Source organism: Macaca thibetana, chromosome 7, assembly GCF_024542745.1.
Source record: "Macaca thibetana thibetana isolate TM-01 chromosome 7, ASM2454274v1, whole genome shotgun sequence".
NCBI lineage: Eukaryota > Metazoa > Chordata > Mammalia > Primates > Cercopithecidae > Macaca > Macaca thibetana.
The window spans coordinates 43,542,790-43,565,083 of record NC_065584.1 but is presented as its reverse complement, the minus strand read 5'-3'; the positions used below and the strand labels follow the sequence as shown (position 1 = coordinate 43,565,083).

The 22,294-nt window shown below is 45.8% G+C and overlaps 1 protein-coding gene and 1 non-coding gene across 2 annotated transcripts in view; one reads left to right on the top strand and one right to left on the bottom strand.

Annotated features, from left to right (window-relative positions):
* The window catches only part of SYNE2 (spectrin repeat containing nuclear envelope protein 2), a 377,154-nt gene that overhangs the window by 344,787 nt on the left and 10,073 nt on the right, over positions 1–22,294 (top strand). Inside the window, 8 exon segments of the mRNA XM_050797880.1 lie at positions 8,508–8,670; positions 14,627–14,814; positions 15,308–15,458; positions 15,824–16,006; positions 18,123–18,260; positions 18,970–19,164; positions 20,346–20,622; positions 21,481–21,549. Of these exon segments, the coding sequence (XP_050653837.1) occupies positions 8,508–8,670; positions 14,627–14,814; positions 15,308–15,458; positions 15,824–16,006; positions 18,123–18,260; positions 18,970–19,164; positions 20,346–20,622; positions 21,481–21,549 (1,364 nt within the window).
* LOC126960149 (U6 spliceosomal RNA) lies at positions 6,339–6,445 on the bottom strand. Its single transcript, XR_007727740.1, has one exon. It is a non-coding gene; the product is annotated as a U6 spliceosomal RNA (small nuclear RNA).

Here is a 22,294-nt window from a genome sequence, read left to right as displayed (position 1 = left end):
CATGCCCAGATAATTTTTTGTTTTTGTTGTTTGTTTTTTGTAGAAATGGGGTTTCACCATATTGCCCAAGCTGGTCTTGAGCTCCTGGGCTCAAGTGATCCTCCCACCTCTGCCTCCCAAAGTGCTGGAATGACAGGCATGAGCCACTCGCACCCAGCCTTCGATAACGTCTTTGAAAAGTGACTCAGCAAAACTTCCGAATGCAGGACAGACAACTAAATTAAAGAAAGTGTCCTTCAGAACTGCCAATATGTGTGATCCTCTGTTTTGGAGGCATCTGGATTACCTAAGAACAGCTGAGATACAAATTGTTGGGTGACAGACAAAAAGATGCAGGGTTAACCTTCACAGCCAGCACAGTCTGAAGCTCTAAAAAGACGGTCCTTGGATCTCATCCCCTCAATGGGACTGATGCCAGAGAAGGAGTTGACTTGCCACCTGATCTCACCTATGCCTCCCCTTAGTTTTAAAAACCCAATAGTTGAACTCCTTAAAAATTCATCTACTTTTGTTTCCCAGAACTCCCTCCCCATTTCCTTAATGAAAACCTGGCTTGTCATATGAACCGGAGCTCTGTAGACACAGGTGGGGCTGTGTCTTCAGTGAGTCCCTCTGGCAGGTTGCACATTTTGGTGAATTCTTTTAGAGACTTGGGATCAGGGTGAGGAACTCTTTTTAAAGGCTCTTTCTAGCAGCATGTGTGAATAATCTGATGAAAGCGTTCAGTGCCTGCTGATATAGGTTGGACAGCGAAGTAGAAAGGCATACCCTCCGAGAAAGTTTACATTGGTTTTTCTCTTGGTTGGAATCATTTTAATGAAAATGATTTTAATTTTCTTTTTCCTTATCTGTACTTTCTAAATGTTCATTATGGAAGATGTTTATAACATGTCATGAACAAATGTCATCAATTTTATGTTCTCTTTCCTGAATTTCTGACGGTAGCACCACTAGCAAAGCCTGTCATCCTTATTAAGCCACTGACAAGGAGGGGCTTTCCTAGTACCGTATGACCTCAAAGATTAGCTCCTTCCTGTTTACACTGAATTGCTCTCACTATCAGAAATATCAAATCCATCCAAAGGAACTTTTTAAACTAAGCATAACTTTTAAATTTTGCCTGCCAACCTGAAAAGGTCACCTATTTTATAATAGTGGCAATTAAAATGTTATCATTAAACTCAGAAGTTATGACCGTGGCAGTCGTGTGTTAAGATTGTTTTCCATGCCTTGCAGAATGGGCAGAAATATGTGTGCCTTTTTAGACTGATAAAGCTTTTCATTGCTCTCAAGCTCTTATCTGTATTTTCTCAAGGTTTTCTGGAAGACCAAACAATGCTGCTAGTCACGAAGTTGACTTGCGTTGGTCTTAGCAGGTTGCCTGATCCAGTGGGACTGGAAGGATTTAGGGATTATTTTAGCACAGGGGGAGCCAGATGTGAGCCTCCTCACTTCCATTTTCCTTCCCATCAGTCTGATCCTTCTGCCTCTAGAATGGGTGGCCGCTGTTCCCAGACCCTGCAGAAATGGCTTCCTTGAGGATTGAGGAGCTCCCCCAAGGAAAGCGTAGCCGTCACTGGCGTAATGAGCAAGTATCCTGATGGCCAGCATCAGGCAGGTCCAGTGTACTGAGCCTCAGAGGTTCGTGCTCAGCAGGTTGCAGGAACAGCCAACCACGTGGGCCTGAGTTCGATGCAGCATTTTGGGAGAACTATTGCCAGGTCTGCACTTCTGATTCCACTGGTGTAGCATGTGTTTGCTATGTTTCAAGGTGGGGATACAATAATGACTAAATGTTGGGCTTTAGGGACTCCTGAAAAATGATATCGAGTCTCAGAATAAGGCTGGGAATGAGTCTGAGGTAGACTAGACACAAACCAAGTGCTGCCACTCAGGATTGTCCGGAGAAACTGAGGGTATGAATAAGGTGGAATTTTCAGACACGTTATGGTAAGTCCTGGGAGGAGCTAGCAAGGAAAGTTACAAAATTTCTTCCTCTGCAATGAATTCCCTTTATACTGCAAAATAGAATTTTTGTGCACGAAGCAGATAAACTAAATGAACTATCTGACCCTCCTAAACCAGGATGTTCAGGACCAAAAGGACAGAGCAGAAAACCCCCACAGGGAAATTGCTTCTTCAAGAGGACAAGAGGAAAGCATTCCTATTGGACTCAGGGGCTTCAGATTTTGCTGTTTCTTTTAAACCTGAAACAGAGAAATTTAATTTGTGGAGGACAGAAATCCTCTTTTGCCTGCCCCAAATTAAATGTTTCGTCTCTCCGTTTATAGCACTTCATAAATAACCCATAGCCAAGATAACACTGTGACTTTCTTCTCCCAGCACTGCAATCCTGGAGCGTCAGAACAAAGACTGTGTGTGTGAGGAAAGAGCTGGAGATATTTGTTTATTGGAAGGGAGAAAACTGAGATTAAAAATTGCAGTTAGCAGGGGAGAAGGTGTCTTCCTTCCTGCTGGCATTGCCCTGTGCCTGCGAGCCAGCCATGCTCACAAGGAGCCTTGGAGAGGGCTGCGTCCGCCTCTGTACAAGATGCTGAACCAGTGAAGAGGGCACGCCGGGCAGGGGGAGGGGCTGCCTCGGCCCTGGGAGGTGGAGGTGCGGCCGGGAACTTGGAGCTTTCGCTTAAACATAAGGAATGATTTTTTCTCATCAACAGTAAGTGCCATTTTCGTCATCAGCTCTGCATAGGGCCGAGGCGCCGGGTGCTGTCCCTTGTGTCTTGCTCTCTGGCTGTGTCGCTTTGGTTACAATAGAAATCACCGATGAGATGGTGGCTGCGGAGTGTTTGTGCTCAGCCATCGGGGGATGGGTTCTTTCCCAGCGTCAGCATGCGTGTGGTGTCTGCAGTCTGCCTCTGACAAGCAGGGCAGAGGAGTGATTATGCGGTGTGGAAAATGGAAGTCCTCCGGTGACAAAAATGCTTCAAAGAGGCAATGAGCTCAGACGTGTATTGTAATGCCTCTGCCCCTAAATCAGGGCTTCAGGACCTTGGAGTAATGCATTATTTTGCCATAAGGATGTTTAGTCATGTGAAAAGATACAATTGTACAGGATTTCTACAGTGTTTTTTGCAACTGACAGCTGCCCACAGGTTTGACTGTTTATTTCAGTACAAATTCGGATACTTGAACCATCTCAGTTTTCCTTAGTATTTTTTAAATTAGGCATAGGAATTTTTTTGTTCACTTAGGCTGATTTAGGGCTTTTATAATTTAACTGTAGACTCCTGAGCACATAGAGGATAGGACTAAATGGTAAATTATTCCATATGTATAAATTTGACATGTAAAGCCTTCATCATACATTGTTAAGGCTTAGGCTTGGTATATAGAATGATGCGAACCTGGCTTGATTTTGTTTGTTTGGAAGGAGAGGAGTGTTTATCATTGTTATATTCTCATCCATCGCTAGTTAAAAGAAAAACTTTATTTGCCTTGATTGTTTTCTGCATTTTTACCCATAATTACTGCAAAGGAACTCTTGTCATTTAAAGCAGCTCTTAGGCATAATTCTTTTGTTTGGTTTCATAGAAAACATTTTGCTTTAGGTCTCTCAATAAAGAGCCTATGCAGGTGGAAAACTTTGCTTTTGTACCTAAAAATTTTGTTTTTCTGATTCTCAGAACTGGGATTTAATTCAGAAAATCATGCTGCTTTTTCCTGGAGAAAGGTTATTTGTTGAAATGTCTATGTGAGAAATGTTCAGAGCACCGGGTCAAAACCGGGGCGAGTGCAGAGATGGGGGCCGCGGCAGCAAACTGCTCAGGTGGTTGATGTCAGGCAGCGTTGAGGTTGCTTCTGTGTGCCAGCAGGCTGGTTTCTGAATAGGTTTTCTTATTTCCAGATATTAACTCGAGATTTCAAATTTTTCAAGAGCAGTATTAACAAGGCCTAACATGTGGAGGTCAGTCGCCTGGGTTGGCAAAAGACAGATGCTTCCTGGCCTGGGACAGGTGACCATTAGGTTACAGCGTCTGCACAGAACAGAACGATGCACACTCCGCCGTGTACCTGATGGGTCCCAGGGTCAGTCATTACCTGATGATCAGAGGAGCAACATTTAGACTCCCAGGCATTTGGGGGTATTAGGCCTCTGGATGGAGTTTGGCATATACCGGCTAAATCCTGGCTGGATGAGTGCTTTGTCACTTCTTGGTGACCTTCTTTTCCTTCCCTCCCACCTTCCCCTCCTCTTTCACTTGCACTAAGTATGCCTGTGATGTGAGTGTCTGTCAGCGCTTCATTGGCCCTGTGTGAAACCGGGGCTGAGGAGCAGGGGTGGCTTCTAGGCTGGCAGCACACTGCTTTGTGGGAAAAGGGCTCTCATATGCTCTGGTCTTTACAGCTCTTCTTTAAAAATCTAACTTGGCCACTTCTTTTATGAAGAAGACAAATCAGACAAATTGGAAGGTATGAGTGAACATCATTTACTCCTTCAACAGCTATTTATTGAGCAACTCCTATGTTGTATTACAATGTCAACATTACATCTGAATTAGGTAATGACCTCTCTGGGAAGAAGGCCTATCTTCCAGCTATCTCTGAATCCAAGGTCTGTGCAGGATCCAAGACAAGGCACATGGCTAAGTGATTACTGAAAGAAAATCAGGGAGGGGAAACATGGGCAGCGTGTATCGAGCCTTCTGGCCTCCTCCCCAGGCACCTGCCAAGAGCCCCCGGTTTTAGCATCCACTATACCAGCTCCTACCCCCCAGTGTATCCTGAGCTATGAGTCCAGACTTCTGGTCATGTTCTCTGACTGCAGCAAAACGATCCTGTACCAACAGGATGTGCATGTTAGTGTGTGTAGGATTATGTGAGAGGATGGGTAGTACTTAGGAACAGCAGCTCCAGACCAGACTGCCCAGGTTAGAATCCTGCCTCCACTATTGACCATGTGACTTGCGTGAGCTCTTTACTCTCTGTGCCTCGGTTTCCTCATCTGTCAAGTAGGGATAATAATATTACCTATCTCCTAGCATTGTTATGAAGAGGAAATGATGCCTATAATCCTGGTACTTTGGGAAGCTGAGGCAGCTGGATCACTTGAGGTCAGGAGTTGAAGACCAGCCTGGCCAACATGGGGAAACCCTGTCTCTACTAAAAATACAAAAATTAGCTGAGCATGGTGGCAGGTGCCTGTAATCCCAGCTACTCAGGAGTCTGAGGCAGGAGAATCACTTGAACCTGGGAGGCGGAGGTTGCAGTGAGCCCAGGTCGTACCACTGCACTCCAGCATAGGTGATAGAGACTCCATCTCAAAAAAAAAGCAAATGAGTTGCTAACATGAAGCACAACAGGCCTGGCACATGTGGCCATCAGCGTGGGATACAGATGTTTCATTTTAATAATAAAGTTTATCATTGTAAAACATACATGTAGAAATTTTAAAAGAACGGGATGACAGTAGACAGTCTCGTATTTTATTCCTACACCCCACTGGTATGTCCTGAGCACCCCATTTTGGATACCAGAGTCCTGGGAAAACCAAGCAAATTATTCCCCCACCTTCTCCATACCCTCTCTGGGTGTCGCACACCTAACCCCACGGTTAACAGTTCAGGATCACCACAGCCCTGTGGGTCTGTACCCAGGCAATTGTGTTGCTAGTTAGCTCCCTTCATTTAAATACGTGCATTCTTCGGTGTGTTAATTGCTTTTAAGTTAGAAGAGAGGAAACAAGGAAAAAGAAAAAAATATATAAATAAATACTTGGATTCTAGCCCTCTTCTTTTCAAAATAAGAAAGAGGCTGGGATTCTTAGGGTGGAATAGGGTCAGGGGCTAGAGGAAGGCCGTGGGAGATTTCATTCTGGGCAGAGGGAGAAGTGGGGAGGGTGGGAGAGCTGTGCAGAGGTCACGAGCCTGAGCCCTTCCCCCAGCCCCGGGGACGCTCTCTTGGCTGGGCCTCTTCTCCGGCAGAGCCTTCCAGGAGGGCAGTCCTTCAGGAACTGCCTGGAGCACTCCTTGTCCCACGGTGCCAGGGGTTCCCAGCTATGCTGGTAGTTGCCTGGAGTGTTCTTTCTGGAACCAGGGCAATCAAGGTGGCAAGATACTGGGGTGAGGAGGGTGTACCTCTGAAACCATAGGAATGAAGGTGGGATCTAGGTTACAGCTATATCCAGGCCTGGTCCTGGATTCCATGACTTCCTTTTTAATAAATCATCTGTGGCTCTGAAGGGAACGTATCCTTGTGGTGTTTGCGGTAAGAATGTAATTTGGAAAACGGGCATTTATCTCCGAGGCATTCTGCCTTTCACATTCAGTCCCCTCAGCTACCCAGTGAAAGAAGGTACTACTGTGAACACCATTTTTTTTTTTAATATGGAACGCTTCACGAATTTGCGTGTCATCCTTGCGCAGGGGCCATGCTTATCTTCTCTGTATCGTTCCAATTTTAGTATATGTGCTGCCAAAGCGAGCACTGTGAACACCGTTTTATAGATGGCATTAAACATGGCCAGGACGCAAACCCAGGCCCTGACCACAGAGTCTGTGTTCTTCTATCTCCAGACCACACATCCTTCTTCCAAGCTTGCCCTTGAGAATAAAACACTGATGAAAGAACTTTGTGAGGTCCAGTGCCATGTAAATAAAGCATGACTGTAGCGTCATGTGGTCCAGTGTCCACTCTGTGCAGACGACTTTACATGAAGCCTCTTATTTCAGTCTCACCACCACCTGCAAGGTGGGTAATCTTGCAGATCGTGAGGAAACTGAGAGTCAGCGGTTAGGTACGTTGCAGCGTGCAGAGCTCTTAGATGGGAGAATGGATCTTGGGTCCAGGTCTGCTTGCCTCCGGAGTTCTGGCCTTCACCTCACCCGATGCTGCCACTTCCCTGAAGCTTAAGCGGCTTTGAGGGTGTACTAGAAAGAAGGGGGCTGAGGTGAAAGGACTTTCACTAAATCTTAAAAGTAGCTGGTAATAGAGCTAGAAGTCAGTCCCTGGGATTGACTTGGTAAGTTGTAAGATACACATTTTTTTTTTTAAATCCACACTTATATGACTACCCCATGGTCCACTTAAATCATAGCTTCTAGCGGAATGTCCATATTTGTCCATTCACCAAGCATTTGTGGAGAGCATCCTGCCCATCAGGCACTGTGGGAGGTGCTGTGTGTGCGGTGGAAACTGGCCGGCTGCAGCCTGGCCATGGCGCTCCCTGTCCTGGTGGGTGTCTGAGAGAGTGCAAGGTTAGAGGCAGAGTGGCCCCTGAATGCTTGAGGTACAGAGATCAAGGGGCTGAACCGGTTTTCAGGGTAGGGCAGGGACTATTGAAAGCTTTGAGCATGGATCAGACTTGCCTTCTGAAACTTACTTACACTTTGGCTACAGAACCAAAGGTGGGCAGGAAGTCTAGGGGGCTGAGAGGAGGTTGTTCAGTCAAGTAAGAGGTGATGGTGGCATGCAGCGCAGTGTTTCCTGAGAGTTAGGGTCGGTGCCCCCATTTATCACTCTAGTGCTCCCAGCCATGGGGCGCAGTTCTGACAGCATCTTCCAACAACGTAAGTATTGATCAGTGGGAACTTTCCTTTAGAGCCATTACTTTTAAGTGTCTGAGATTAACTACAAATCCCACAGAACGCCAGGACAGATCCTGGCTCTAGTCGCTCTGCCTTAGGACTTTAAGGAAAGCGGTTTATTGGAGCATTTTATTTTAGTATATATGTCAGAAAAAGATTGTTTTCCCTCAACAGCTACATCACGTCCCCTTGACAGCATGTGGACGTGCACGCCAAGTTGTACTGATGCCATGCGTGTGCTTTCAAATCTGCTCCATGCCGAGTTGGGCTGGATGGGAGCTGAGGCAGACTGGTGAGGGAGATCCCATTTAGAACTGCGCTTGCATGCAGATTTCCTTTGCCCCTCCCTTTCTGACAGGCAGAGATGCCCCATAATCTACCCACATGGGCTGGTTCATTGTATACGGCTGGGTGAACCCCTCATACTGAAGCAGTAGGGCTTGGCACATGTTCTCTGCTTACCCAAAGGGGAGGGTCCCATGCGAGGCCTTGTGGACCAAATACCACCAAGTGAACCAGGCATGTAACATCTTTAATCTCCCAGGGTAGATCACCGGCTGCTGCAATCTCAGGCATATACACGGCAGAAACTGGGCAGAAGTCAGGAGTGGTTATTTTCACTTAGGAAAAAATGGCTGTCTTCTCACCTCTGAAGCCCCAGGAAGATGAACTGGGTCTCAGAGGATCTCACTCTGGGAATGATAGGACTTCCATTTGCATGGGTGGATTAACTCTCCGTCCTTTCGAAAGTCAACAGAGGCAACAGCCTTGCAAAGCTTCACATATTCTCTGAGAACTCGTATCTGGTGACATGAGAGTTGTTCTGATATAAAATCAAAGCAAAATAGATTCTTTTTTACCCTGCAATGCTCTTATTGGAACATTCTTCTACCACTAAGTATTGGGCTTTTGATTTCCATCACTTTTTGTTTGTTTGTTTTGTTTTTCTGCAAATACGTGTAGGGTGAAGAAGTTGAAGGAGACCTTTGCTTTTATTCAGCAGTTGGACAAAAACATGAGCAACCTTCGTACCTGGTTGGCTCGAATTGAGTCTGAGCTTTCCAAGCCTGTTGTTTATGATGTCTGCGATGATCAAGAGATCCAGAAGAGGCTCGCTGAGCAGCAGGTGGGACAATCAGAAATGAGCTCCTGCAAGAGTATGGGTGTCCGCGATGTGCACTGACTCAGGCCTTCCCCGTATAGCTGTGTGTTTTCACGTGCTCACATTTCGTAACGTTGGTTTGCTTTTTCCAGAGAAAACTGACCATCTTTCCATGTTCTTATATCCATCTCTTGAGTGCTCCCTCCCACATTCATGTAGCTTTTTGTGAAACTGTGTGAATAATGTTTAAGATGCAAACCTTAATCTTGGTGGTAAATAAGATTTTTTAAATTATGTCTTTTTTTTTGACTCTGATCTTTGTTGTGTTTTGTTAATATAGTTTTGAAAGGCAACTAATTGAAAGAAAAGCAACTTTTCTAACCAAGGAAGGTTCTTATGGGATAATATTCTGTGTGTCTGGTACAGCTTTTTAAAAAATTAAAACAAGAAAAGGTGTGATAAGGAACATGCTTGGACCCAATAGTTTAGGAAGACTTTTAAGAGCTGCAATGCTCTGTGCATTTTTGTTATCAGATATGCATGCTCTGAGCCAATCCTGGAAATTGTGCAGTTTGAAAGCTACTGAGTTCTGCCAGTGTTTCTCATTGTACCCACCTGGTAGGTGCTATTTGACGTCACTGGTTTATCAAATCCACTTTCCTGACTTCCCTGGTCTCATGGCCACATGCTCATTCTCACTTGCAATGCCTGGATTTGTCTTTATTTTTTTTAAAAAAATAGCTAAGTTTATCTTAATCTTTCTTTAGCTTTTGTTCACCTCTTTTTTTCAGACCTGTGGGCAGATTCTGTTTTGACTGTAGAAGCAGTATGATTCTCAGAGTCGAATCTGTTTTCTTCACGTTAAGCCTCCACCACACACCACATACCACAGATGCTTAGAGACAGGATTGAGGGTGAACCTTTTTTACCAGATTCAATATTTGGTGCTACTGTTGACATTTTTTAAGAGATGGCGTCTCACTGTATTGCCCAGGCTGGTCTTTAACTTCTGGGCTCAAGTGATCCTCCCACGCCAGCCTTCTGAGTAGATGGCACTGCAGGCAGGCACCGCCATGCCTGGCCCTCCCTGCTCTTGACTTTTCTAAGTGCTATTACAATTACTGTTTAAATGATGCCTGTTCTCTGGCTTTCAAGCTAGTATGATTTAGTAATGCTACAAATTAAAAATACTGGTTTTTCCACTTAGCTTTGGAACTTTAAGCATGTCTTTTTCATCGAGGTCATCTAGACTGTCTTTGCTTTGTGCAGGAAAGAATATTGATATAAGTATTATGGAATTTTAATGGACATTACAGAGATTTTAATGCCTCTCTCATTGGAGTCACAGCTACTGAATACATCAGTTTTACTTAAAAGTGTGATCCACTAGGATGAATGTCTTTGAACAGTCTGTGAAAAGGCAAGGCCTTGCAAATGAATTTACCCTGAGTGGTGAGTTTTTTCAGGTAGATTATATGGAAGCTGTCAATACCTTTCCTCTTAAAGAATGGCTGGCTAGATTTTGCTGGGGCTGTTGATAGTGTGTTCATTTTTTTTAAATCCAAAGTGTGACAGAACATTAAATTAATTAAATTGCAGAGAATTTGTTCCCAAAAGCATATAATTTGGAGCCACTGCTATTCTCTTAGCCTTATTTCTTCCCATCCTGCAGTGGCACATAATTTCAATCTGGTTGATTTGAAAATTCTCTCTTTATAGAATTCAGCATCACCTTAGTGACATTTCTATCCCTTGGTTCCTTAAAAAAAAAAAATCAATGGAATTGGTGTTCAGGACTACCGTTATTGTGTAGAAGTTAGATACTGTGTTAGTTTTCTACTACTGTTGTAACCAATTACAGATTTAGCAGCTTAAAAACACAAATGTATTCTATTTCTGGAGGTTAGAGATCTGAACTGGATCTCACTGGGCTAAGATCAGGATGTCATCAGGGCTGTGTTCCTTTCTGGAAGCTCTGGGGAGAATCCATTTTTTTGCTTTTTCTGGCTTTAGAGGCCACCCGCATTGCTTGGCTCATATGTGCCTCTTCTGCCTTCAACGTCATCAACATTGTATCTCTCTGTGTCTTTCTTCATAGTCACATCTCCCTCTAGCTGCCTCCTCTTCTGCCGTTAAGGACCCTTAAGATTACAGTGGGCCCACCCTGCTAATCCCGGATAATCTCCCTATTTCAAGGTCAGCTGATTAGCAACTGCAATTCCCCGTGTAATCTAACAGATTCACAGATTCCAGGATTAGGATCTGGATGTCTGTGTGTGTGTTGGAGGGTGTCATTGTCATTATTCTGCCTACCACAGATGATCTCAGGATACTTTTAGTATTTTTGTTAAAAAGAATAAGTTACAGTGTATTTATATTATTACTAAACTCAGACCTTAAGTACCCCATCCAAAACACTGGCAACAAATGTGTTACACAAAAGAATTATGTATGGGCCACTTTTTAAAACCTTACCTAGTGACCATTTTTGGTCTGGGTTAGAAAACCACCTTACCTATGTTTACTTTTCAAACTAAATATAAAATAAATTAATTGCTTCCAAAAATAAGACCTAAAAACATGGCATCACCTAGCATTGCCTTATGCAAAAGCCCTCGGCCCCCCAAAGTAGCTAAGAGCTATGATGTCCCTGGATCCTCACTGTAATGCACCTGGTCGGGGAGGGGTCAGACCCTCTAAAAGTCCTTTCTGTTTTGCCTTTCTTACATAGAACACCTTTAGGTATAAGGTAATGGGGGTTATTCCTATGGAATATATCATCTTTAAAATGCACAGGAAGTAGTGGCAATTTTGTGACATTTAAATCACAAACCACTTTCGTTGAAACTTTTTAAGATCCCTGTCCTAGTTTTTTCATTGGTTGGTTTCTTGTTTCTCTGTGGGGTGTGCCAGATGGTGGCTTGGAGGAGTTGTTAGTTACCCTTCCATTGGCTAATGAATAGCCCCTGCCGTGGGCCAGCTGAGCTTCACCTCACGCTCCCTGAACCATCCCAACACCCCCCTGTCCCACTTGCTACCCAAGCCCCTCCCACAGAGACATTCAGGAGCTGGCACTGGGGTTTCACCCTATATGATTTTCTGTCTTTTCAGCCTGTTGTTTTTCTCCTCAGCCTCCCTTACCTTCTGTTTTTGGTTCCTTTTTATTCTCATTCTTCTGGCTGCGTTCTCTTCTCCAGTTTCAGGTCTATCTCCTCTCTTGCTCTGTACCCCCCAACCCCCAAGTTCCTCCCCAACCTCAGTGTTCTGTGTCACCTGCCCCCAAAGTGAAAGTGGCCTAATCCCCCCAGACGGGCGGATCACGAGGTCAGGAGATCGAGACCATCCTGGCTAACACGGTGAAACCCGTCTCTACTAAAAAATACAAAAAACTAGTTCTGTGTCACCTGCTACCGGGAGGGGGCAGTAAAAACAAAGTGCCACTGCACTCCAGCAGGAGCCTGTTCAAAAAAAAAAAAAAAAAAAAAAAGAACTGTCAGCAAAAGTCTTTCTCAATGTTTTATGTTGTTTCTTAAATCTACTTTTTCTCTAGATTTGGACAGTTTCTAAGACCTAATTCTTGTGCAGACTTACATCTCTGTGGATACTAGTGGTAGGATTATTTCAGTTTGCAAAATGTTCCTGTCTAGCACTTAAATGGTCTGCATTTTAAAAGGTAGTCTGGCACTGTATTTTCTATTGTACAAGGTAACTAGTAGGCCATTTGTGTGGTGTTTTACATGGTTTTAAAAAAAATTTCAAAAATGTTTTTTGAAAAGTTTTGAGAAAGTTTTGAAAATGTTTGAGCTTTTTTTTAAACCAAGATGTTGATGTTCTTTTATAAATTATTGTAGAGCTCATTTCTTACGGCCATTTACCCTAAATATTAAATCAGTTTTCTTTAGCCATTTGATTCAATGTAAGCTGAATAAATAATGTAGGATAATTGCAGAGTTTATTAAAATACAGAGCATTCATATTGTCCATAAACTAGAACCTCTCTCTGCTTTTCAGCTAGACCTTACACACCTGGAGCCAGATGAGGTCATGGGCATTTTTCAGTTATAAGTGATGAGTATTATTTATTTAACACCAGTATCAGGGTTCCTAATTTATTATTTTAATATTTAAATAGGACATGTATCTTCTGATTTTAGAAGGGCCCCACGACAGTGCTATGAACCGGTAAGAGTTCTTAAAACTGGAATTTTATTTAGACATAATAACTTTAAAGTCAGTCCTCAAATTGACTCCAGGGAGACTCCCACCATTCGAGCATAACAGGCCTTCTACCCACACTGCAGAGCTCTAACGAAATACCCTGCACATTCTTCACAGTGCACACGGGGTGGCCAAGTGGACAACACATCTCTTCTGAATATAACCTGGTGGTGGTCGTTTGTACTCAGGATCAGTGTTAGGAACTGCCTGATTTAAAATTCGGTTGGCGGGTTGGCATTTTATTCCCTCATATCAACCTAAACACACAACGATCAGAATTGCGCATTTATATGAAGAAAAGTAAGAATAGGGGCTGGGCACGGTGGCTCACCCCTGTAATCCCAGGACTTTGGGAGTCTGAGGAGGGTGGATTGCTTGAGCTCAGAAGTTGGAGGCCAGCCTGGACACCATGGCAAAACCCCATCTCTACCAAAAATACAAAAAATTGCTGAGTATGGTGGCCAGCTACTTGGGAGGCTGATGTGGGAGGATCGCTTGAGCCTGGGAGGCAGAGGTTGCCGTGAACCAAGATCGCACCACTATGACAGAGTTGAGACCCTTGTCTCAAAAAGAAAAGTAAGAAAATAGTGGTGCCATCTAGTAATATAGTAATAATCTCAAATTATTTAAATATCAAAGTGACCTGGAATGAAGCTTATATTGCCTTTCTGTAGATGGTGACAGCTACCATTTATAATGTAGTCCTCTTATTAACTGAAATTTGTTGAGTCCTGGGAACTGGATTTAGTCTAGTTAATAGTGGCTTAAAGTAGTGTAGATTTCAGAAATTGGTATATTATGAAATAATTAAAATAGAATTTAACTTAGTCTTTGCTTTCTCACAATGTAATTTGGATATTAAAACTAATGATGTGGTCTCGTGTCACTTGTCACAGAATTTGGACATCAGGGATGCCTAACTCTTCCAGAATGGCAAAACAAACAGGTTCCTCATCTCCCTCCCTCCCTGCAGCCCACCCATGGGGGTGCAGCAGCGTTACTATCCGATGATGACTAAAAGTGCCATGTTTATTCGTAAAGAGGTTTTCCAGTTTTTCCTATGACCATGCATTTTCTCTTCACAAATGTTCCTTTTCCCGAATTGGGGATTGCATCACTTTCCCCATCAAAGGACAAGACTGCAGAAACCCTGCCTCTCCCCAAGCCACCGCAGCCTTGGCTGGGCTTTATCGGCTGGGGAGGCCGGGTCTGTCTGCCAGAATTCCTCCCGTGGGCTCATGAAGCCCTTGAATGAGCTCACGGGGAGCCTGTGGGCACGCACACTGCTGCATGCACAATTTGGTGTGTGTTTGAAGAGTTCAGTAGCCCATAAAAGGTGGAGAGTTCCTACTGAAGAGACTCAGTTTCTAAAGACTTACCTGAAACCAAGTGTAAACTGGAGCCCTTTGGGGTGGGTGGTATGGAGTAGATCCCATGCATACCCAAAGTCTGTGGGGCAATGGGCTCTCAGCGGTAATGAGTGAGTAGAGGACGACGCCCACCACTGTGCCACCCCTCACGTGGTTCAGCGCGCAAGTCCTAGATGTTTCCAGTGTTTCAACTTTGTGTCAGGTGCTTACAGCACAAGGGTAACACAAAGATGAGAGGGATTCCATGTGTACTGCCAAGCCCGTGGTGGAAATCCACCCAGGGAAGTATCCCCTGGGCTGGGAGAAGGGAGGCAGGAACAGGGGTCCTTTGATACTGACCCTCCTGCTGTCACCAACGTCTCAAGAGGTTTCTTACTCTGTTGTAATCACAGGATCTACAGCGAGATATTGAACAACACAGCGCAGGGGTGGAGTCTGTGTTTAACATCTGTGACGTTCTACTGCACGACTCCGATGCCTGTGCAAATGAGACTGAGTGCGACTCGATCCAGCAGACCACCAGGAGCCTGGACAGACGCTGGAGGAACATTTGTGCCATGTCCATGGAGCGGCGCATGAAGTAAGAACTAAGCTCCCCTAAATGTCTTCAGCATGGTCAGCCGAACTCAGTACACCCTTCTGACCTCATTCACAGTAACTGTTCTGTTCATTTCACTTAGAAATGCGCCAGGTATTGGCAGAGAAGGCCCAATGCTTCTCAAAGGATTTATTCAAGAAAAATGTAACAGGAGTCATGTCTCTCTCCAGCTCTCCTGTGCGGGGTATGGCTGTGAGCTGGCCACTGTGCTTCTGTTGACCTCGCCAGGTAGTAGTGGAGGCAGCCCTGTCTCCTAGTTTTTTAACCTCTGTGAAGCAGGAGCTCTGAGGTGCTTGGCACTCCCAGGCGGGAGGAGCACAGACCAGAAGTGGCGTCCCTGTTATTTCCCAGAACGGGTAACAGGGTCTCCCCCACTAAACTGTGCAGGTGTCAGGGGATAAAAGAAGGGCAAAAGCACGGGCTTAGCACGGGCTTGCAGGGGATGGCTTGTGTTAAGATGCTTTCCTCCCATCAGAATCGAGGAGACGTGGCGCCTGTGGCAGAAGTTTTTAGACGACTATTCCCGCTTTGAGGACTGGCTCAAGTCAGCGGAGAGGACGGCGGCCTGCCCAAATTCCTCAGAGGTGTTGTACACGAGTGCCAAAGAGGAACTGAAGAGGTTTGAGGTAAACGCCTTCTCCATCCCAGTCTCCTGATCATAACCAAGCCTGCAGCGAGCCTGGGAGCTGCTGAAATGGCTTCCCCTAAGTGGCCAGCTTCTCCTCACCTCTGGCGAGGGCTGCCCAATCCACAGCCTGCCCCCGGCTGCTGAGACAGCTTTGCAAGACATTGCGGATGTATGCCAGCTGCTATGCAATGAACTTGAAAGCCTGTTGTGTAACTGGCATCAGGACTGGTGAATTAGGCCCTCTGCTGCCATTGCAGTTTGGGGGTGAACCCCTGGCAGCAGGTTGCTTGAGGTGTAGAAGGGAAGGGGAGGGTGTCATGGCACTCTGCACACTTTGGCTCTGACCCCTCCCGTGTGATGCAGGCCTTTCAGCGGCAGATTCACGAGCGGCTCACTCAGCTGGAGCTCATCAACAAGCAGTACCGGCGGCTGGCCCGGGAGAACCGCACAGACACAGCCAGCCGGCTGAAGCAGATGGTCCACGAAGGCAACCAGCGCTGGGACAACCTCCAGAGGCGGGTCACGGCCATCCTGCGGAGACTCAGGGTGAGCTCCCCTGCGCCTGGCTCGGGTGTAGATTTTCAGGGAGACGTAACGTGCGATATGCAATGGCAGGCTTGTCACACACAAAGCAGCAGATCGAAGGTTTCACTTCAGGCCTGAGCTGTTTTAACATTCCTCCAACACGAAGCCCAAAGCTGCCAATGTTCATTTTCTAAAAGGGGGATTTGCATGTGGAGCTTCTTAGGCAGGGCCTGTTGATGAGATTTGTGTTACCAACACACAGCTCTTTTTACAACTTCTATAACCCGTGGTGGTGTGCATGTTAGCACAGAGTCCAGGGCACAGCTTCACTGGGTCTGGAAAAGGCAACACATGGGTCCCTGGAAGGAGCCCCACTTTGCCCATCTGTCTGTGTTTTTGGGACCCACCAGCTCTCGCACTGAGGATGGACAAGGCACATGAATGCAAGAGCCCCTGTCTGCACTGGGGGGTTGGGGACTGTGATTATTCTCTGAATTTCAGACCACACAAAGGTTTGGTTTTTGAAGGTAAATATTCACCTTAGATTAATGTCATTCAGAAGACGTGCTGTGTAGACCTGTGTGAGTCTGGGTATAAACTGAAAGGACGGTCACAGGCAGGGACTACAGGACACAGTTTTAATTTCCGCATCTGTTCTCAGGGCAGGGCATTGCTGAACCCATTCTAGAAAGATACGAATCTGGGCTTCTTTCTTTTCTTTCTTTTTTTTTCTTTCTTTTCTCTCTCTCTCTCCTCAGGAAGACATTGGCTTTTCTAGTAACCTAGAAAACTCCTGTGCATTTCTTTCTGTCTCTCTCTCCCTTCCTGTCTCCCCCTCTTTCTTTCTCTCTCTTCTCTTCTCTGTCTTCTTTTTTTTTTTTTTTTTTTTTTTTTGAGACGGAGTCCCGCTCTGTCACCCAGGCTGGAGTGCAGTGGCGCAATATCGGCTCACTGCAAGCTCCGCCTCCCGGGTTCCCGCCATTCTCCTGCCTCAGCCTCCCGAGTAGCTGGGACTACAGGTGTCCACCACCACGCCCGCCCAGCTAATTTTTGTATTTTTAGTAGAGAGGGGGTTTCACCATGTTGGCCAGGATGGTCTCGATCTCCTGACCTCATGATCCGCCTGCCTCAGCCTCCCAAAGTGCTGGGATTACAGGCATAAGCCACCGCGCCCGGCCCTCTTTCTTCTTTCTTGACAAGGTCTCACTCTGTTTCCCAGGCTGGAGTGCAGTGCTGAGATCATAGCTCACTGCAGCCTCAAACTCCTAGGCTCAAGGGATCCTCCTGCCTCAGTCTCCTGAGTAACTAGGATTACCGGCATGCATCACCGTGCCTGGCTGATTTTAATTTTTGTGGAAATGGGGGTCTCACTATGTTGCCCAGGCTGGTCTCAAACTCCTGGCCTCAAGTAATCTTCCACCTTGGCCTCTCAAAGTGCTAGGATTGCAGGTGTGAGCCACCATGCATTAATTATCTCCTGCCGATTTGGCTGTGGCTAATCTGCCTTCGTTTGGCACTGAAGCTCTACCAATCTGAACATCAGCTGCCTATTTGTGAAGTGATAACCTGAGAGGTATCCTTAATTGAAGATGATAAATCTGCTCTGGGTCTTCTTTCTCTGGGAGAACACGTTCAGAATTCTATCAGTGAGGGCAGAAAGGGGCACCAGGCTGGCCTCAATCCTGAGATCAGGGCTTTTCCATCTTGAAGCTACTAAATCCTTGTCAAGCAAAAGCTGCCAAAGGCTAATGCGTGAAACAGGCAGAAGGCCTGGCCCGGCCCCTCAGGGGGCTCTTCAAAGGACAGAGGAAAATCACTGATTTGGACTAGATAATTTTAGAATTTCAAATACTTAAGGACCTTGGAGACCATAATCAACATTCCCACTCTCTCCCCGACTTGCCAGCGTAGACGCTGGGGCTCAGAGTAGTTCAGGGGGCTTGTTTGGTACACAGAACCAGGACCAGACCCCAGTCTTCTGAACACAGTGCTTCTGGGGCTTTCTGGGTATCCGAGAGGCAGATTTCTCCCTGCGTATTCTGGGTACCGTTTTCTTGTGGCCAAAGGTGACCTTGCTGTCTGTCTGAACTCTTGTTCTGTGGTCAGTACAAATGTGATTTCCTCCCTGCTTTTGCAGCATTTCACCAACCAGAGGGAAGAATTCGAGGGCACCAGGGAGAGCATTCTGGTGTGGCTCACAGAGATGGACCTGCAGCTGACCAACGTGGAGCACTTCTCAGAGAGCGACGCCGATGACAAGATGCGCCAGCTGAATGTGAGGGCCGCTTCCCTAGCCCTTCTCAAAAGAACGCACCTTTGCGGGGAGAGCTGGCCAAGTGCAAATTTCACCCGATACTCCTGAGAGCAAACTTCAGAATTCTTAAAGCAGCCAGGCTACATCCCACCTGTGTACTACCAGATTATCACGTGCAAGGACATTGTTCTTTACGGTCCAGGAGTATTGGTGTCACCAGTGGGGCCGAGAACAGAGGTCCACTCTCCCATTGTTTCTGATATCTGCATGACAGGCTAATCTCACTGTAATTCTCTCCTTGGCTAGATTTTGGAAGAGGTTGAGAAATGGAAATTTGCCTTCCCTAGCATAATGGCACCAGTGAATATTATTGTGTCAGCAAACGCAAATGCCCATTTGTGGCTTATTATGGGAAATGTTCTGTTCCCACCAAGTTTTGCCATGGCAAGGTCTTTCTCTCACACCCAATAACGGTAAATGTCCACCCGTGTCAAATTTTTAGAATTATTTTAATTGGAAAAGCCAGTGCCCATAAGGAGGGGGAATATGGACAATCATTTTAAATTCCTACAGTGTCATTGTCACTTGGTTAAAAACTAAAGCTAGAGTACTAGGTGAAGGAACAAAATACTGACATTTGGGTGCTTTTCTATGGCCCCGTTAGAAGAAACAGGCACTGGAAGCTCAGGGGAACTTTCTTTGAAATCCTTTCTTTCTTTTCTCTCAACAGGGCTTCCAACAGGAAATTACATTAAATACCAACAAGATTGATCAGCTCATTGTGTTTGGGGAGCAGCTGATTCAAAAGAGCGAGCCCCTGGATGCCGTGCTGATTGAGGATGAGCTGGAGGAGCTCCACCGCTACTGCCAGGAGGTGTTCGGAAGGGTCTCCCGGTTCCACCGGCGGCTCACCTCCTGCACTCCGGTACGGGCACTGCCACCTAGAAACGGCACCTGGGCTGCTCAGTTTACGTGAGACCGAATTTTTAAAGAATTAGGAGACCTATCTTAGAGTGGTTAGTTATGGTTTATTTTTTGGTTGAAAAGAAAAGGCTATATCGAAACATTTTAATTTCCACTTTTATTAATATAGAGCCACAATAACTCACAGGTTCCCATTTCCCAGTGGAAAGCATGGCACTTCTGAGGCGCATGCTCTGCGAGTCGGTTTTAAGTGTTCCTCAGGGCCGGGCTTGTCTGGCAGGCGTCACTACCCCTAGAATTCCTGAAGACCTCTTCTGGCTTTTATTACATTAGTAACTTGGGAATGTATTTGCCCTTCCCTGTTTCTTAGTGACTGGAAGCTTTTAGTATTTGTGCCTTTCTGATGCTTTGTTCTCACCTTGGAAGAGAAAACACAACAGTTTCAAAAGCAACTTTGATGTTTCCCCAGACGAAAGTCCCTTTTGGGAAGTTCAGGTGGAGTTCAGGCCACTGTTAAAAGTTTACTGCCTTTGTGTGTCTGAAGCTTGAATGACAACCATTGACCAATACAACTGGCCACTCTTTCTTTTTTTGTGTCTCCAACTGACCTCATTCATGTGTAGTTATTTCATCAGACACAGCCTCAAAAATTACCCTACAATTTCTCATTATTAAGTGCAGCCACTTAGAGTTGTTTTTCTTAGACTGAAAGAGACATTATGACACAAGCAGAATAGAATATAGACACTGAGCAATTAAGTTGGCGGGTAAGAAAACCTGGTGCATATGGTTCTTGAAGTTTGAGTCTTACCCAGAACATTCAAATGTCCTTTTCAAAAATGCTCTGATTCTTGGAGGACCTGCCAGTAACCATCAATGAAACTTTGGCCACCATTTCCTTATCTCCTAGATAAAGTTGTTTAACTTAGATTATCAAACTTCAGCTTTTTTTTCCCTAAGAAAAAAGAGCTGGAGGTTTGGGAAAATATGGATTCTAGGCCCCTCTCCCGATTGTCTAAACTGGAATAACCAGAAACAGGACCTGGAAACCTGATCTGTTTAAAACTGCCTTACAAATACTACTGGCAGTTATTTTTGGAAACTGCTGGACAGGCAGACTTCTCATGCTCTTCTAATTGTAGAAGCCTATGAGTTGATTAACAACTGGATACTTTGGTTTAGGGTTTGGAAGATGAAAAGGAGGCCTCTGAGAATGAAACGGACATGGAAGACCACAGAGAAATCCAGACTGATTCTTGGCGTAAAAGGGGAGAGAGCGAGGAACCGTCATCTCCTCAGTCCCTGTGTCATCTAGTGGCCCCGGGGCACGAGCGGTCTGGCTGCGAGACCCCTGTCAGCGTGGACTCCATCCCCTTGGAGTGGGACCACACAGGCGACGTGGGGGGCTCCTCCTCTCATGAAGAGGACGAGGAGGGTCCATACTACAGCGCACTGTCAGGTAACAGCTGGGTTCCCAGCGCCCTGGAAAGTGACCTGTTTGGCTGTGTTTTTAGCCCTTAACAACACGGCCAGCTCTCGATAACCAAGAGTCCAGCTTGTAGCCAACCCTGACTTCTGTGGTTTCCTGTGTTCTGTCCTGCCCATCTCTAACTACCTGAGAATTGACCACTCTCATCACAGGTGGAATGAAAGGGGAAAAAAATGAAATTCACAGTCAGACACCAAGGTTACTCAGTGATGGCTCTGGCTGTCTGGGAGACTCATCAGTGATTTTTTTTATTTTATTTTTATTTTATTTTATTTTATTTTATTTTATTTTATTTTGGATACAGGGTCTCACACTGTCACCCAGGCTAAGGTACAGTGGTGCGACCACGGCTCATTGCAGTCTCAACCTCCAGGGCTCAAGCAATCCTCCCACCTCAGCCTCCTGAGTAGCTGGGACTATAGGTACACGCCACCACACCCAGCTGGTTTTTAAATTTTTTATAAAGACAAGGTCTTGCTATGTTGCCAGAGCTGGTCTTGAACAGCTGGGCTCAATAAGTCCTCCCACCTCAGCCTCCCAAAGTGCTGAGATTGCAAGCATGAGCCACCGTGCCCACCCTCCCTTTCAGTTGAGTGTCTCAGTGTCACAGACTGAGCTGCTCCTTTTGATACCCAGTGTCCTGCTTTGGACAGTCAGGAGTTGGCTGGAAAAAAAAAAACTTTCTGGTTTTCAAAATCCTTTTAATTAAAAAAATAAAGGGTAGTTTTCTCCTCTCAGCTGACAATGTTTCTACTGTGTGTTGACTTAATACTTGGGCATTAATCTTCAGGCACCTCCAGTGAGGCAAATGACATTGTTCTTTTTCAGATGTAGAAATCCCTGAAAATCCTGAGGCATATCTTAAAATGACCACAAAAACTTTGAAAGCGTCTTCTGGTAGGCCCCCGCCCATGCATGTCTCAACATGGCAGCATCCTGTGGGCACACTGCATCCTCAACCTCGCTCCCATGTCGTGTCTGCCTCTGCCTTCTGTGGACACCATGCGCCTTGGTCCTTGTGTCATGGTGTATTTACACTGCCATACTCACCCATAACTGCGTGCTCCTTACAAAACCCCATCCAAGCCAGAGCCGTCTCGATGCCAGCCCTCTCCTCCCTTCAGGCCTGTGGAGAGGGAATTTTTCGTGGTGCCTTTTTTGATGATTTTTTTCTCCATCTAACTGAAGTCCTTTGGCATGGGCCAAGCTTTCTTCATGGTGGCTTGGTTTGGAACTGTTTCCTTGCTTTACTGGGATCCCCTGGTGGAAAGGGGTGGGTTGGGGGTGGGGGGGGATAAAGGTGCTGGTGATTTGCCACAGGAGGAATAAAACCTTCCTTTCCTTGATTTGCAACTCTAATCTTCATCCTTAGCCCCATCCCCATCTGCCATGGTGGGTCGGGGAGAGCCCTGAGGAGCCTTTTGGTTCCCAAGTCCATCTTGACATTCACTCTTCCCCTCACTCCTGAGGCCTTCTGCCCTCTTGGTTCCCAGACCCGACCTTGCCGCTCAATGTCCCTACCACGCGAGACCCTGGCTCCAAAACGCCACTCATCCCACAGCAAATCATGTTGGTCGTGCTCCATTGTGTACCCATCTAGTGAAGGCACAATGTTGCTGAGTTGCATGACTCTCATCTCATT